This window comes from Ursus americanus, chromosome 7 (assembly GCF_024610735.1).
Source record: "Ursus americanus isolate L20-20 chromosome 7, mUrsAme1.1.p, whole genome shotgun sequence".
NCBI classification, from domain to species: Eukaryota; Metazoa; Chordata; class Mammalia; order Carnivora; family Ursidae; genus Ursus; species Ursus americanus.
Window position 1 is genome coordinate 79,064,277 of NC_142133.1, and position 17,869 is coordinate 79,082,145.

Here is a 17,869-nt window from a genome sequence, read left to right on the forward strand (position 1 = left end):
TGGTTTCCAATAACGGGCACAAAGCAGGTGTACGAGAACCACTTGCTGCTAAATAACTGGCTTTTTAAAGAAGTCCTGAAATGGCTTCAACCAGATGAAGAAGGATGAGGTTCACACAACAGCAGGGATACTGCGGTGCTCTGGAGGGGCAGCAAAGTCCAAGTGCGGTCCCTGGACCAGCTGCATCAGTGTCACCTGGGAACTTGTTAGAAATGCCCTACTCCAGACCTCCTGAATTAGAAACTCTAGAATGAGGTTGAGTAACCTGTGTTTTAACCAGCCTTTCAGGTGATTCTGGTACACTTTCAAGGTTGAGAACCACTGGTTTAATGTATCACTCCCCAAAGCACATTCTGGAACTCAAGTCCTGATTAATGCTACATACATATACACGCTAAAGGATTTTGTTCTCAAATTGTGAATACTGCAATACCACATCCCCTTGGAAATCAAACAAGCACGTTAACACATAAGACACCAAAAAGTCTGCAAAGTTATTTGTTTTACTTTATTTAATACAATGTTTCCCAAATAGCTGAAGATTAAAAACCTTTTTTATTTTCTTTTGGTTGTATTGCTTATTCATACCCTGTAGAACACACTCTGGGAATTATCAGTCTACCAAAAGAATTAAAGCAAAAACATCAGAAAAAATGATTCTTCCAGGAGCCCTAGTGTCATCACTGATAACCCTACTTTTCTCCTTAGTTTCACTCCAAATCTTAATGTCCTTCAAACAAAAGGCTACCGTCTAGACACAAATGGACTTACCTTTAATTCTGGGCCTACTCCAAGGGTCTTTAAGGCTTCTGCTTGTTGATAAAGTATCTGCTGAAAACCTTCACACACATACCAATCCCAGCCTTTCTCTAAATGACAAATGACATGGTTCAGACATTTGCACTCCTATTTACTACATGCTACTAGAGAGTTACAACTGTGTTTTACACATTACAGCTGGAATTGTTCTGTACTCCTGTATAGGGTTTCCATCCTCATACTCTCCTGCTTCCAATCCAGCAAATATGTACACAAATGCTAAAGCTAAACCCCATTTTTATAATTTTTCAGATTTCAAATACTTTAAATTATCTACAATTTTTTTCTGAAATATCAATGTAAAGGACAGAAAAGTGAATAGTCACCATGTTAAAAAAGGAAGCAACTTTTAAAAGTTATGTACTGAACAATGAAATCTATTGTACTGGACAATACCCAGCAGAATCCTAAAGGAAAGAATACTCAATACTCAGCCTCTGCTTCTCCCCTCCTTTGTTCCAACTCACAAAGAAAGCGAACACTGAGTATATGGAGAATGAATGAACAAAAGCCAAGATGTGATGGTCCAGGAGTGTAGGAAAGAGAAATTAGAACATTCGGAGAAAATAAACTTGCTCGATGGCATTCTGTTTCTCTGGAAATAGTTCCAGGTTACAGGGAGACATTAGAAGCAAGGCAACTAATACTTACTGAGCTCTGCCTAGGCATCAGGTATGTACAAGGTATTTTAAATAGGTTATTTTCTTTAATCCTCAAAATAACCCTAAGAGATTATGAAGAAATGTGCCACCACCACAGACAGAGCTACGTGTTTAAAGAGAACTAGAAGGTAAAGAAAATATTAAAATCTGCTAAGAGCCTAATGTCTTACTCCTCCCTGCTGGATAAATATTACAACTCTTTGAAAAACATGTTATCAGCACCTTTTACACTTAGCTTATGAAGTCTGTTACTAGGACCCAAGCTCCCCCTCCCCTGCAGAATATCACAGGAGTCCTACTCCTCACCCTGCTGACTGACCTCCATTTCTTGGGTTGTATAGGAGTAAAAGAGAAAGCCTCTAATTCTGATGCACTCTGAAGTTGAGCAAGTTTAAACTCTTCAAACTGTACCGTGTGCACCCTTCTTCCAGAACACTGCTCTTACAAACCGGTAAAGTCTTAATTTTAAATTCGGAGTTTCTATTTTACATAACAAATGGTATTACATTCTCATTTTACAGATGAAGAAACTATGCAGGGTCAAAGAAGTTGAATATAAGACACTTGACAGCTAATTTGAAGCACCTAAATTTCCTGCAGCAATTTAAGTCGAAAGTATACATTTTAGTTACTTAAGTCAAAACCAAATTAATCAAGTTTTACTCCAACAAAATTTAGTTAAACAGTAACCAGCTTCTAGCCTAATAAAGATAGTCACTATTAAGGTTAAACAGAAACACAAGTTGGCATTTAGGCATTCTCTCTGTTATTCACCTAAGAATATCAATGTATTTCATAGAGATATTTCACTAACACTTACGTATCTATATTTCATGTGTGTGCGTCCTTAAAGCTACCTCACCTACAAGAATCCACCGCTATCATTAACCTGGTTTCAAACTGGAGAAACTGGCCCTAGGCAGTCACAGAAATAAAAAACATCAGTTCGACTTTACCTCAGATTCTTCTCAATAATGGTTAGTTATATGTACTCACTGGATTAATGAAGTAGATTACCTTTCAGAGCACACCCATGCTGAGATTATTTTAAGGAAAATAATTTTCCTATTTTAAAAGGAAAATAATTTTCCTATTTTAAAGGAAAATAATTTTCCTATTTTAAAGGAAAATAATTTTCCTATTTTAAAGGAAAATAATTTTCCTATTTTAAAGGAAAATAATTTTCCTATTTTAAAGGAAAATAATTTTCCTATTTTAAAGGAAAATAATTTTCCTATTTTAAAGGAAAATAATTTTCCTATTTTAAAGGAAAATAATTTTCCTATTTTAAAGGAAAATAATTTTCCTATTTTAAAGGAAAATAATTTTCCTATTTTAAAGGAAAATAATTTTCCTATTTTAAAGGAAAATAATTTTCCTATTTTAAAGGAAAATAATTTTCCTATTTTAAAGGAAAATAATTTTCCTATTTTAAAGGAAAATAATTTTCCTATTTTAAAAGGAAAATTTTTAAAGTGTGTGTTCAAAATTCATGAGAAAAATAGATGTCTAAAAGTTGAACATCATGTTGAACTTGCCTAACCTGACAATTCCATATTATCATTTCAGAAAGTAAGCATTTTTCTTTAAAAGCACAGAAAATCATATTCTGAATAGATGACATAGAATGGAGAAACATATGCCAACAGATAAGAAGGAATACACTCCATTATGATTTTTTGCATACTAGTTGCTCCACTGAAAAAGCAACTCACAACCATAAGCAGGATAAAAACAGGATATGCTTAAAGACATTTACTTCCAATTTTACTATCAACAATCATCCACTTTAATTCCACTTTGGATGACCTGTTTACAACTCTGGCAACCTCTCGAGAATCTATTTAAAATTCCATTGCATATCCCTAAGCACATATGAAGAAAGGGCTTACCAAGTTTTCTTTTTCTTTTAAGTCCCCGGTTGATGGCTTGTATTTTAGTATTAGGAATAGCCCCAGTGTTTATGACTTCCTTAGATCTCTGCAGGAGACAGAGAGACCATTAAAAAGATAGTTTTACATCTCCCAAAAGGTATTTCTAAGCACACTCTGGGAAGTACAATGACCCAAACTGTGAGTGCCAGGACCAAGGACAGTAACATTTTGGGAAAATTATATCAACTGTAACATTTTGGTTAACCTTTACGTTGCTTTTTCATTTAAAAATTTTCATTACTCAAAACAGTACCTGGAACACAGTAAATACTAAATAAAAGTCTGGCAAATGAATAAACTTTTATTTTAAGTCACTTTCTAATTTTTTCAAATGAAACTTAATGTTAAAATCTAATTTGTTCCCTTTTTCCTCCATCCAAACACACTCTGGAATTAAAAGAACTGTATTTATTGTAACCAGCAATAACTATGCTGCATACAGATTCATTTCATCCTGCTTTTCTATATATTTGAGTAAGTTTTCATTTCTGAAATTATAAAAGTACTACTTTTTATTTTTAATCAAACCTACACAATTTTAGGATGACAAAATAGTATAATTCATCCCATTATCTTCAACTCCAAGTGCTCTCAAGGGCTGGTCCCTAAGATTCTGCCTCTCTCACAACCAAAATAAAAGAATTAAGTCTTAACGAGGGAAGAGAGGTGAAGATTTTTTTTTTTTTTTAAAGATTTTATTTATTTATTTGACAGAGATAGAGACAGCCAGCGAGAGAGGGAACACAAGCAGGGGGAGTGGGAGAGGAAGAAGCAGGCTCATAGCAGAGGAGCCTGATGTGGGGCTCGATCCCGTAACGCCGGGATCACGCCCTGAGCCGAAGGCAGGCGCTTAACCGCTGTGCCACCCAGGCGCCCCGAGAGGTGAAGATTTTTAACCAACAGATAGCATTTATATATTTCTCTAAACTTAGAGATTGGAATGAAGTTTATCTTCAGCCTTCATTAAGAGTAAAAGAAACATCTTTAACAATAGGATTTGGGGAATGTATTTCCTCTAGCCACAGAAACCACATTTGAAGCCATTCTGGTGGACTGGGTTAGCCACACTGAAAACATAAGACACATCAGAATACATACCAAAGCAGTTACCCTACAAAGACAGGTACAATGTATAAAGAGTAGGCAGGGATAAATAAGGCTTAAAATCTGAACTCCATGAAATGAGAAATAACAAAAAGCTAGAAAAAGCTAAATATCTAAAACTGGATCCATAGTTAATTAAGTTACTGAATGGTTACATTGTGGGATATTTATACAGGCAATAAAACTGTCCACAAATGTTTAGAATAACACAGGAAAATATTTAATCAAGACAGAAGATTCAAAAATGCTCATCCACATCCCCTTTCCCTTCAATACATAGAAAAAAAAAAGTGTCTAAAAGGAAGTGATTAAAATGCTGTATATTAAGATAACTGGTGACTTTATCTTTATTATTTTTTTAAAGATTTTATTTATTTGACAGAAAGAGAGAGAAAACACAAGCAGGGAAGTGACAAAGGGAGAGGGAGAAGGAGACTCCCCACTGAGCAGGGAGCTGGACACAGAACTTGATCCCAGGACCCTGGGCTCATGACCTAAGCCGAAGGCAGCCACTTAACCAACTGAGCCACCCAGGCACCCCAAGATTCCTGGTGATTTTAGCTTTCACCTTCATAATTTATAGATTTTCTACAATAAATCTGATGTTATAAAAATCTACTGAACTCATGCAATTTTAGCCTACACCTTTATGAAATACCTACAAGAACATCTATTGTCTAAATGGGCCAGATTTAAGACCTGAAAAAAGTTTTCCTGTTTAAAACACACCAACGTAACATTCTCATTCTTTTACTAATTCAGAAGGCTTTTTTCCAGATTATAGTGAGTATCCACAGCTTCAGAATTACAAATAGGGTAAGAGCTGGAGGGCAATGAGGGTGCAGAAATATAGGGAAAGTTGCACCATGACCTCTACTCTTCATAGCTAGACTATGGCTCATTGGCCATCCTCCACCTACTGGATATCAACCCTGCCACACTACAGCACACACTCCAGGCAGCACGGATCACATCGTATCCTACATGAAGAACATGCCTGAGGTACCATAAAGCCAAGAATAACCACTGAAGTTGTACAATACACAGCTCTGCCTATCATATGGAATGCACCGAGTTAGGTTCTTGGCCTATATGCAGATGCTGCCCATCTTCAGGAACGCCACATTCTTGGGGCACCTGGATAGCATAGTCAGTTAAGCGTCGGAGTCCTGGTTTCAGCTCAGGTCATGATCTCGGGATCGTGAGATCAAGCCCAGCACCAGGCTCTGCGCTCAGCTCAGAGTCTGCTGGAAATTATCTTCCTCTGCCCCTCCCCCTGCTCTCATTCTCTCTCTCTCTCTCTCTCAAATAGATACATAAATCTTTAAAAAAGGAAAGAATGCCACATTCTTGACAAGTTACTCTATACAGGTTGTCTTTCAAATGTGGAACTAGGTAGTGTAGTGGTATTAGGATCTTTCAAGTTAAAATGACTACAGATTTTATCAGACAGAATCAAATAGGAACATTACCAAAGACAGAAATAAAAGAGGCAATTAGTTAATGTAGTTTAATTTCCACAAAAATAGCATGCTGACTTCATCTACTAATGGCAATTAGTCCAATTAGACACATCATCCTTCGCTGTGTTTACATTTGCACTGCTGCTGCGAAAACAATCCTGGGTAAAACTGCTAGTGCCCCACATGCATCAAAGCAGAGAAGGTCAAACTGCACACGTCTAAAGTGCACACGCTGGGGCACCTGGGTGGCTCAGTCGGTTGGGGTCTGGTTCTTGATTTCGGCTCAGGTCGTGATCTCATGGTCATGTGATTAAGCCACAAGTCAGATCCACGCTCAGCGAGGAGTCTGCCTGAGATTCTCCCCCTCTGCCCCTCCCTCCACCCATGCTCACACAGGCTCTCTCCCTCTCTCCCTAAAATAAATAAGTAAATATTAAAAAAAAAAAAAAAAGTGTAGGGGCGCCTGGGTGGCTCAGTTGCTTAAGCATTTGCCTTTGGCTCAGGTCATGGTTCCAGGGTCCTGGGATCGAGCATCGGGGGTCCCTGCTCAGCAGGGAGTCTGCTTCTGCCTCTCCCTCTGCCCCCCGACCATGCTCTCTCACTCTTACGTGTGTGCATTCTCTCTCTCTCTCATATAAATAAATAAAATCTTTAAAAAAAATAAAGTGTATGAGTGTATACATATGCATGTGTGTATCTATACATATATACATACATATACACACATCTTTACGAAACCATCACCATAATCAAGATAATGAAACATCCACCACCCACAAAATTTCACTGAGCTAGCATTTTTTTAATATTCTGTGTGACTTAAGTGGGAGGCAGGCATAAGAACTTCGGCTGCGTCCTGAAGAACAAGGATTGTTTCAGGAAAAGCTCTGTGTGAACAACAAGGTAAATTAGCCACTTTCGTCAAAGGAAAGGTTTTTTTAGTTGTTTTATATATTTTGCCCAAGTTTTTAGTTGTTTAAGGTAGGAGGGTAAATCTGGTTCCTGTTACTCCATCTTGGCCAAAAGCAGAAGTCTACGTGGTTACTTTCATCTGTCCCAAATTTGCCTTTCTTAAGTCTACATGGTAAATGTAATACTTGTACCTTCCTGGCTTTGCAGACTTTGAGCAAATCTTTTTCCAGAGAGGAGTCCTAGCATGTTCAGCCTGTCCAGTAGCAGACTGTCCACAGCCTTGATTATTTTGGTTATATTGTCCTGAATGTGTGGTAACTGGAATAGAACCTAGCACTCCCCATGTGAACGGGGCCTTATTTACCAAGGGTACACATAAGACAATATAACAAGCTCTAGTGTAAGAGGCAGGTGTGATGGGGTAAAATGACCACAGTAGTCAGAAGACTCAGGTTCACGTTCTGGCTCAACACTTTGTACTTGTGTGACTTTGGCAAGCTCTCTCAACTCGTGAGCCCTACTTGCCCCATTGAGGGATAGGCATAATAGTATATCTCACAATGGTTATGAGGAGAAAATGAAATAATGGATAAGAAAACACTTTGTAATCTCTAAGGTACTATACAAAGATAAAATGATAATGAAGCATATTTCCAATATTCCTAATAGTCCTCAATCTTTATAACATTCCATCTTCCAAACCTCTAAGCTACCACAACATATTAAAAACTCTTACATGAGTATTAACTAATAAAAAGAAATGCATCACCTTCTAAGTACAATTTTAATTATTTTCCCTTATACTACGCAGTTTGAATCATGAAAGTATTTACAAATAAGGCCCAACATCATTTAAAAAACCCATCCTAAATCTAATTTATTCATTCCTTAGCTCATGTGTAAGCACTTGAGGACCACTTACATTCTCGGAATTTGGGAATTGCAGGAGTGACAAAAATGGATTATTTGGGAACTATGCCACATATCAGGCTAAAACCGTAATTTTTAAAACATTAGTAGATTCATAAGTGATATGTTACTTACCTCTGTAACGTTGTGGCAAGAAGTGCAATAATATTTGCCTTCATCAGTAAGACCCCAAGAGACAGCAGCACACTGAGTGCATCTTTCTCTGAACTCTTTCTATAGAAGATAGAAAAGGTGTTACTATCAAACCATATTCAATACATTGCACCTAAACCTTGCAGTTCCACCTACAGGGTTCCCTGCAATTTTACCCTACAGATAAAAAAAACCCAAAAAACAAAAAACATAGAAAATAAAAAATGTATCAGAGAGACTATAAACAAAGAGAAGAACAGTTCAGTCTTTTGAACAGTTTGAAATGCAATGATTAAAAAAGTTTCTAAAATATGCTGTGAGGGGGGAAAAAAAAGAAGAAAAAGGTGGTAGGGGTAAAGTGGAAAAAAAGGATGAGTTAATAAAACTGGAAAGTGCCGTGAGGAAGAAAGAGGACAATATTTAAGTAAAGACAAGACTTTAAAAATAGAAATTGCATACCATTTGGAACTTTCTCAATGACACTAAAAACACATACCACAAAAGAACCAGATTTTTATTGGGGTTGTTCCAAGTTTCGACTTATTCATTCAGCAATATAAGGAGAATCACCTATGTATGCACTAGGCACTTAACTAGGTGCCGGGGATTCAGTGGTGAGCAAAACAGACATGATCCCTACTCACAGCAAATGCAGGTTAATGGTGAGATATAATTACTAATTTCATTCACCTAGATGTACAGACATTAGCCATCCATCATTCGATAAACATTTATTGAGCATTTATAATGAGCAAGGCCTTCTATCACCGTAATGCTTCGGTATGTACACAGAGGGGACTAAACTATTGGTCCCGAACTCTCTGATCTTTGACCTTATCGTTGACATAATTGCCCAATATTCCCTTAATACGGCCGAAGAGTGCCGCATTTTATGCAGTTTGTCAAAAATGAACGCCGAAATTATTTCATCAAGTCCGTAAAGTTTGCAATGGCCCCGTAGCATTACCCTGGCGTGGCCCAAACCCGAATTTGGAATCCCTCGCCAGGGCGTGGCGACGATGCCCAGTGAGACCGGAGTTGGGGAGGGGGGGAGCTCAGGAGCCAGCCCGTTCCAACCCCGGCCCTCCCACGGCCCCCTCCGCATCAAAGGGAACTCGCGGGTGGCCCGGCCGAGAGGGGATGGGCCATGTGGGTGGCCACCCCATAAAACGCACAACTCCATCCCCCTCCTGAAACACACCCACATGGACTGACGCCCCGCCCTCCCTTCACCCACAACCTCACCCGGCCAGAAACTCCAGCCTCACTCCCCAAAAGGTGGGCACAACCGGCCCGCCAGCCCCATCCCTTTCCCCGCCCCGCAGCCTTCCGCCCGCCCTCCTCCGACCAGTGGCCACCCCCAAAGCCAGTCGGCGTCCTGCGGCCCCTTCCCTCAGCCTCACTCCCCTCCCGCCCCGCTGTGGGGCCCGCAGGGCGCCCAGCTGCCTCACCGCCTCCTCCAGGTCCATAACGGCACCGCCACCGCCGCCGCCCCCGCCCCCGCCGGGCCCGTTACCCCGGCAGCGAGCGCAGCTTCCGGGAGCGCAGGGAGGAGCCCGCCGGGCGGAAACCGAGACTGCGGCTTTGGATTCCGGGCGCCTGGGTCCGCGGGTTCATCCCTGCTCGCTTGGGGAAGGAAGCTCCGCAACCCCTGCCGCCCCCTCCCAGACTTCATTCCTTCCCCAGTCGAGGTAACTGGAACCGACCTCGGGAAGAAACGGGGCGCGCCTGCTGCTGAGCTGATTCGTTCCCGCTGGGCTTGTTGCAAGACCGTCCTCGTCCTGCAAGCTGCTGGGGAGGCGGTGGCGGCCCACCCTCCGCAGCGTGGGGGAAGACAGCTCTCCGTGCTCCTCGCGGTTCTGGCTTTTACTGGCACGGGAGAGGCGTGGGGTTCCGGAGGAAAGAACACGCTTGTTGAGGTAGACCTGGGTGCAGTGACCGTTTTCCGCTCCCTGTGCCTCAGTTTCCTCCTCTGTAAGAATCAGAGACGAAGTACTAGTACTGGGGGAGGATTTTACTTGGAAGCTATTGGAGGAGTTACAAGATCGGCCTTAGGTTCGGCAGACCAGTCTGACCCTTGTGGGGAGAAGAGACTGATGGGGGCAACGGCAGCAGTGGAGACAAGTCAGGAGACTAGTAAAATAATCCATACAAGATCCAGGGGTAGCTTGAACCAGGTGAAAGCGCAGGAGACAGTGAGAAGTATAGAGATTCTGGAAATACAGATTGTGAAGGTAGAGCCTTACGGATATCCTGATGGACAGGAAGTGGGCGGTAGGAGAAAGAACAGAGTTAAGGGTGACTTCAAGATTTTTGACCTGAACACTGGAAGGGTGAAGTTACCCTTAACAGAGTAGGAGCAGGCTGTGGGTGGAACAGTTTGGGAGTGGGGTAGAGGAGGAACCAGGAGTTTGATTTTGGAACTGGTAAGTTGGAGATGCTGGTAAAACGTCCAGGTAGGATGAGAGGACAATTTGATATTGGAGTCTAGCATTCTCAGACTGGAGACCTCTCAGACTCCAGAGTTCTGGACTGGAGATAGACACTTGGGTGTTCTCTCTGTCTAGACGGTATTTAAAGTCATGAGACTAGATGAGATTATCAAGAGAACGGTTCTTTATTCACTCATTTACTTGTCAATTCATTTATTTCACAAAGCTATTAAACACCCACTATATGCCAGGCACTGTGCCAGCAATTGGGAAATGAGACATAAAGAGTCCCTGCCTTCAAGAGACCCCCAGTCCAGTAGAGCAGTCAGTCTTGTTATTTTATCATGTGAGACAAATGCTCTGTCCAGTCATTTGCCAGGCTTGGCTTTGTGCAACTTCAGACTCTTTTCTGAAAAACCTTCCCTATCTTTACAGCATTAGGGACTGTCCTAGGAACAGCTTGGTCATAAGCCTTTTATTTTCTAGATCAGCCCTGATTTCAAATGTTGACATATTAGAACAGGAAGGGGCAGAACTGAATGTGCAGCTGAAGAGTTAATGTATTGAATGAAAATATGGGATCAGGAATCTTTGTCTTTTTGTTTATTGCTGTCTATCCAGGGCCTGGATAGCTCACAGGATGTGATCAATAAATATTTGTTGGATGAATGAGTTTGTAAGATTTTCATGTATATGCAAAATAGTTGAAACAGATTTCGTACCTTGATTTGAGACTTTGGACGTGTGTGGTTGCGCAGAAATCACAGATTTTTCCAGTCATTCCTTCACAGAAAATTGAGTGTTTTGAGCAAAGTCAGCCCTTTGGAAGAAAATGTTTTCTTAGACTGTAAGACTTATTAGAGGAGGGTTTTAACAGAGAAGGTTTAGTATGCAGTTCTTAAAACTCTGGCGCAGGTGCCGTTTTTGCCTAGCAGATTGGCACACATTTTTTTTTGTCTACTGGAAATGATCAGGAGCATAAGTACTCAGTGAGCTAGATTCTGCCTTATGCTGCAGATGAGTGTGAATGTGGGTATATTTCTTTTTTTTTTTTCTTTAAAGACTTTATTTATCCATTTTAGAGAGACAGAAGGAGACAGAGAGCAGGGGGAGAGGGAGAAGCAGACCCCCCACTGGGCCAGGAGCCTGATGTGGGGCTTGATCCCAGGACACACACACACCCCCCCCACCAGATCATGACCTGAGCCAAAGGCAGATGCTTAACAAACTGTGCCATCCAGGAGCCCTGCAGGTAAATTTCTGGAAAATACCTGAGCTACATACAGGTGGTCTGGCAGAGCAACATTGAGGTAACCCCGAGAAGAGGAAACAAGGAAATAAAATTAGAACAGAGATAATAAACCTTTAAAGGGACTGAGGTGTCTGGGCCAAGATTTGATTGACCACCTTGGTTGAACATATTAACATATCTAAAGAAAGAATGTGTTCATCAGAAAGAGATATGTTTAAAAAAAAAAAAAAAAAGAAAGAGATATGTTTAGCCCTTCAAGCCTAGTAAAGGTGGACCTAAATCTTTGCCAAAAACATGTAAGATAACCTGATTTACAACAAAGGTGCTACTAAAATTCAGTGGGGAAAATATAGTTTTTCTGTAAGTGATTCTGGATCAGTTGGACGTTCATATGAAAAAAATATTGACCCCCTACATTACACCACATACAAAAATGAATTTGAAATGGATCACAGTCCCACATGTACTAAGTAAAGGCGTAGAGCTTCTAGGGGAAAAAAATCAGAAAATGCCTTTCTGACTTGAGATAGGACAGAAATCCGAAAAGCACAGTCCTAAAAGCAGTATTCATGAAAGAAGATTGTTATGTTGAACTTCATTGAAATTAAGAACTTTAGTTCATCAAAAGACATTGTTAAGGCATCCCAAAGCCTGAGAAAAGGTAATTACAATGGATAAATTCAACAAAAGACTTATATCCACTACAAATAAATTCCCACAGATCAATAAAAAAAAAACAATTAAAAGATAGGCAAAAGACTGTAACAACTATTTCACAAAAAGAGGATAGTTAAAAGATCAATGAATACATGAAAAGCGGCTCAACATCATGACTCATCAGAAAAATGCAAATTAAAACTGCAATGAGGCTACAACACATTCATGGGGATGACTAAAGTTAAAAAGATGGCATCGAGGTTTGGCAAAAACGTGGATAAACTCGGTCTCTTCTACATTGCTGATGGGAGTAAAAATTGGCAGAAATATTTTAGAAAATTGTTTGGAAGTAATGCCAACTGTATGCTAATTATGACTCAGCAGTTCTACCCTTAGACGTATACCCAAGAGAAATTAGTACATATGATCACCAAAAGATGCAGGTATTTTCATTAAGCTTTCTTTATAATAGCCCAAAATTACAACCAGCCAAGTGTCCATCAGTGGGAGAATCAATAGCAAATTGTGACAGTCATACCATGGAATCCTATGCAGTAATGAGAAGGAATGGATACTTGCTAAGGCAACAACGCGGATGAAACTCACAAAATTATAACATGCAAAGAAGCCTGTGGTAGATTTAAAGTAGGCTTATGTTCTTTGCCTCTCTTCCCATTGAAAGATAAGGTCCATCTCCCTGCCCCTTGAATGGGCCGTGGTCTCGTGGCCAGCTTTTTTTTTTTTTTTTAAAGATTTTATTTATTTATTTATTTGACAGAGATAGAGACGGCCAGCGAGAGAGGGAACACAAGCAGGGGGAGTGGGAGAGGAAGAAGCAGGCTCATAGCAGAGGAGCCTGATGTGGGACTCGATCCCATAACGCCGGGATCACACCCTGAGCTGAAGGCAGACGCCCAACCGCCGTGCCACCCAGGCGCCCCTCGTGGCCAGCTTTGAGCACCAGAACGCTGAGTCAATGGTGTTTATAACTTCCAAGCAGCGTCTTTGCAGCTTTTGCTTTTCCTCAAATGTGCTGTCCTGAAAGCCAGCAGCAAGAAGTCCAACTCCCTTGAGACAGCCATGCTGTGAGGAAGCCCAGTCTCGCCATGTGTACTAGCAAGGCGACACAGAGGACTGAGGTGTCAGACACATGAGTGAAGCCTTCTGGGATCTCCCAGCCTAGCCCAGTCACTAGCTACATGCAGCCCCCGCCCCATGCTAGGTGGAACAGAAAACCACCCAGCCAAGTCCGGCCCAGACTCCTGACTGACAGAATTCCAAGTCAACAAAATGGTTATTGTTTTTAAGCCACTAAATTCTGACATACTTTGCTATTATAAGAATAGTTAGTTAGAAAATAATAGATAAGCCACAGAAATTGGTCATCAGGGGTGCCTGGGTGGCTCAGCCATTAAGCGTCTGCCTTCGGCTTGGGTCATGATCCCAGGGTCCTGGGATCGAGCCCCGCATTGGGCTCCCTGCTCGGCAGGAAGCCTGCTTCTCCCTCTCACACTCTCCTTGCTTGTGTTCCCTCTCTCGCTGTCTGTCTCTGTCAAATAAATAAATAAAATCTTAAAAAAAAAAAAGAAATTGGTTATCAAAGTACAATGTTATGTAACAAAACCCTAAACTACGTCGCCAGAGCTAAGCCTACCCAACACCTCCTTCTCTGGACAGCAGCCTCTCAGAAAAGAATTCTGAGCATAAATCCCCGTTATACAGATACGTATTTTTGTATAAATTATACATATTCAGGACTGTTATATGGATGTATATTATAGGACATTCATAAATATCAAAATAAGCTAACAATATAAATTATTTATTAATGTAAGTAACCTCCCTTTCAATGAAAATATTAGTAATATTGTAATTAGAGTCATCCTGTCTTAACACTATGTGATACAGAGATTTGTAGTTCTCGTCCTAAATTTGGTTTACTTTAGTACATCTTTTCAATGACGATCATAACAGAAGAAAATATACGTCACAAAGATACAGAAAACCAAATATTTTCATACCAATGAAAACATTTGCAAACATTCATTCTCAAAATGTGGTCTCCATAGCACATAGGTCATCCAAAAAAGTGATTACTTTTTCATTCCTTAGACAAAGGAGTGCCCAGCATGTGCCAGTCACTGTTGTAGGCACAGGGAATAAAGCAATGAACAGGGGCGCCTGGGTGGCACAGCGGTTAAGCGTCTGCCTTTGGCTCAGGGCGTGATCCTGGCGTTATGGGATCGAGCCCCACGTCAGGCTCTTCCACCGGGAGCCTGCAAGACTCCTCTCCCACTACCCCTGCCTGTGTTCCCTCTCTCCCTGGCTGTCTCTATCTCTGTCAAATAAATAAATAAATAAATAAAATCTTTAAAAAAAAAAAGCAATGAACAAAAACAATCCCCACCTTGTGAAGTTTACGATCTAGCCAGCAGAGTCACATAATAAATACCTAAGTAAGTCATTATAAAATAGGTCAGGTGGCAAAAACCTTCCATGAGGAAAAAGAAAGCAGAATATGAAAATAGAATAGATAGGAGGAAAGGTTGGAGGTGGGAGTTGCTATTTTATTTTAAGATTTATTTATTTGTTTTAGAGAGAGGGGAGGGGCAGAGGGAGCTGGAGAGAGAAATCCCCAAGCAGACTCCCTGCTGAGTGTGGAGCCCGACACGGGGCTCGATCCCAGCACCCTGGGATCACGACCTGAGCCAAAATCAAGAGTCAGACACCCAACTACCTGAGCCACGCAGGCACACTGGGAGTTGCTATTTTAGACAGAGTGGTCTGGGAAGGCCTGTCAAATCCAAGTGGCATTTGAGAGGAGATTTAAAAGAAGGAGGGGACTGAGCCGTGCGGATAGGCGGGGGATCAGCACTTCAGGTGCAAAGACCCTGAGACAGCGAGGTGGCCCTGAGTAAGCAAGGAGGTGTGTGGTAGAGGCCATGAGGTCGGAGAGGCGGCCCGGCCAGATCAGGGATAAGGTCTTGGGGATTATAGGAAGGACATCAGGTTTTATTCTCAGTGAGATGGAAAGCAGAAGAGTGACAGCAGCTGACTCATATTTTAGAAGGGTCCCTCTGGGATGTGGAGAGTAGGGGGCAGCAGGAGGAGCAGGGAGATCACTTAAGAGGCCACTGAAGTGGCCCACGTGTGGGCGGAGGGCAGGGCGAGGGTGCAGACGCTGAGGAGAAACAGTCAGCCTCTGGATAGATTTCAAAGGCGCAGACAGTCTTCCTGATGGATCGGATGCAGGGGTGAGGGAGAGGAGCGTGAAGGTGACAGCAAAGTTCTGGGTCTGAACCCACACGAGAATGCAGTTGCCATTTGTGGAGACCGGGGAGACACGTGTGGGCTTATGATAGAGTGTGGAGGAAAGAATCAAGAGTTTGCTGGGATCTTTAAGTTTGTGATGCCTACTCAGTACCCAGGTAGGGATGCTGACTGTTGAGTAGGTGAGTTTGATGTTCGGGGGAAAGCTAACAACTGGAAGTAGGCATCTGGGAATCAGGAGGCTGGATAAAATCATCAAGGGCGTGTGGATAGAAAGTTCCGAGGACTGAGACCCAGCCACTCCAACATACTGACGTAGGGAGCAAGTAGGGGGCTGAGAATGAATGCCCAAGAAGCAGAAGAGAGCCAGGAGAATGTGGTGTCCTGGAAGCCAAGCGAAGAAAGTGTGTCCAAAGGTGGGAGCTATCAGCCTCCTCAACGTCTCCTCTGAGAACTACAGCAAGATGAAGACCAGGATGTGAGCATCAGATTTGGACATGGGGTCATCAGTGCCCTTGACAAGAGTGATTTCGGTGTTGGGGATGAAACAGAATGGGTTCAGGGAGAAGGGCAGAAGAGTGTAGAGCGCTCTGGTGAGGGTTTTCGTCATAGACAGAAGCAGGGGTGCCATCACTGGGAGGCAACGTAAAGCCAAGGCAGATTTTTGTTTGTCTTGTTTTGTTTCTTTGCTTGCTTAAGATGTGGGAAGACAGGGAATGATTTCAGGGGTTATCACTGAGCTGGGGAGAGGGGATGGGGCCACAGCTCAGGCAGAGGGATTGGCCAGAGCATAGACAATTCGCCTGGGACAGGACCAGGAAGGGAGGGCCTGTGGCACAGGCATGGTGGGGACGTGGAGAAAGGGCTCTTCTGACTATTTCGGTGCAATGGGAAGGAGGTCATGAGCTGAGTGTGAGAGTTGGTCCAAGGAGAGGTCAGAGGTGTAATACCTCTGGGGAAAGGGAGAGCTAAATCAGAAATCTACTAAATTGTCAGGCACCTTTAGGGGCCCCCCTGGATATCTGAGATCGTAAATACGAAGATAAGGCCAGTCAACACACCCAGCCATTCAGCTGCTCACCTTGGTGAAATAACCCCTTTACCCCGAAGGGACAAATTAAGTGTATTCACAATTTCAAAAAGACCTCCCAGGCGGTAATACTACTGACAGCCACTTGTCATTGCAGGAATACTCGCCTTTTTGTTTCACGAGAAAAAAGATAAGTAAGTCTGACAGGTCTTTTAAGTATTTTGCCACGAGATAGGCAACAGCCTTCTGTGTGGAACAAAGGACATTTATGGATGTTTGGCTCATTACAGGTTACGGTAAGGATCCCATGACACCTGAAAGGTCTATGTTTATAAAATCAACTACGTCCAGGGCATTCCACAGCCACACGTGCCCCTCCGCCTGTAGCCTCCGCTGCCATTTGCTGCTGGTTCTGAAGGAGGCGGCAGGCAAATCTCCCGCGGCCCCATCTGCAGCCCCATCCCAGAGCTCTTCCGCCATTCTACTCGAAGTGGTTCTAGTCAGTGGTTCCATGGACATGGTATCTCCAAGTAGCTCTTGTATGAAAGATATGATTTACTGTGGAGAACATACGTTCTCTGATGCGTCTTCCCACGAACGGCCCCTCAGAAGCTGTCCTTCCCGTGTCCCATGACTGAAATGGAATCCAGTGACTACCGCGTGCAGGAACCTGTTAGAAATATCTCTATTTTATCCTGCCGGATAGCAAACCTTCACATTGCAAACCTGTGACTTTCTAACACTCGTTTTCTTCCAATTTTTCAGCAGTTTCTGCATCTTTCAACAGTATTTGTCATCTGCTCTTTCAGCCATATCTATCATGGCAGAATGATAGAAAACAGATAAATATAAAACTTTAGGGAGTGATTCATGCTTTAAAGCCAGGTAAGCATATAGGGTGATTGGGGTGGAGTGAAGTGAACAGAATTTTTATAGGGTCATGAGGAAGACTTCTCTGAAGAAAGGCCAGTTGAGCAAAGATGGGAATGTGGTGAGAGCCTTCAGGAATGTGGGGAAATGTATCCCAGGGAGAGTGAAAAGGCCCTGAGGCTGGACTAGGCTTGGTGTGTTTGAGAAACAAAAGGAAGCCAGTGTGGCCAGGATAATGGGTAAGAGGTAGAGCTGTGGGCCTCAGGGTGAGAGCACTGGGCAGGGCCCTGACTGCCCAGAGGTCTCCTGGCCCCACAGGACAGATATCAGCCAGTACATCCACAGTCCGTCATGCATTACACCAGATGTCCCCAGTAGATCCCACCTCCTGGCTACCATCAT

General features: G+C 42.4%; 1 protein-coding gene across 3 annotated transcripts in view; it reads right to left on the reverse strand.

Moving 5' to 3' along the window:
* The window catches only part of TAF1B (TATA-box binding protein associated factor, RNA polymerase I subunit B), a 70,005-nt gene extending 60,514 nt beyond the window's left edge, over positions 1-9,491 (reverse strand). For all 3 annotated transcript variants that reach the window (XM_045775964.2, XM_045775963.2, XM_087863871.1), the window contains exons 1-4: positions 9,408-9,491; positions 7,939-8,037; positions 3,374-3,461; positions 772-869 (exon numbers count right to left, since the gene is read on the reverse strand). In XM_045775964.2, the coding sequence (XP_045631920.1) occupies positions 772-869; positions 3,374-3,461; positions 7,939-8,037; positions 9,408-9,425 (303 nt within the window). In that variant the 5' untranslated portion in view covers positions 9,426-9,491. The remainder of the gene's footprint in view (positions 1-771; positions 870-3,373; positions 3,462-7,938; positions 8,038-9,407) is intronic.
* Between the last annotated feature and the right edge of the window lie 8,378 nt (positions 9,492-17,869).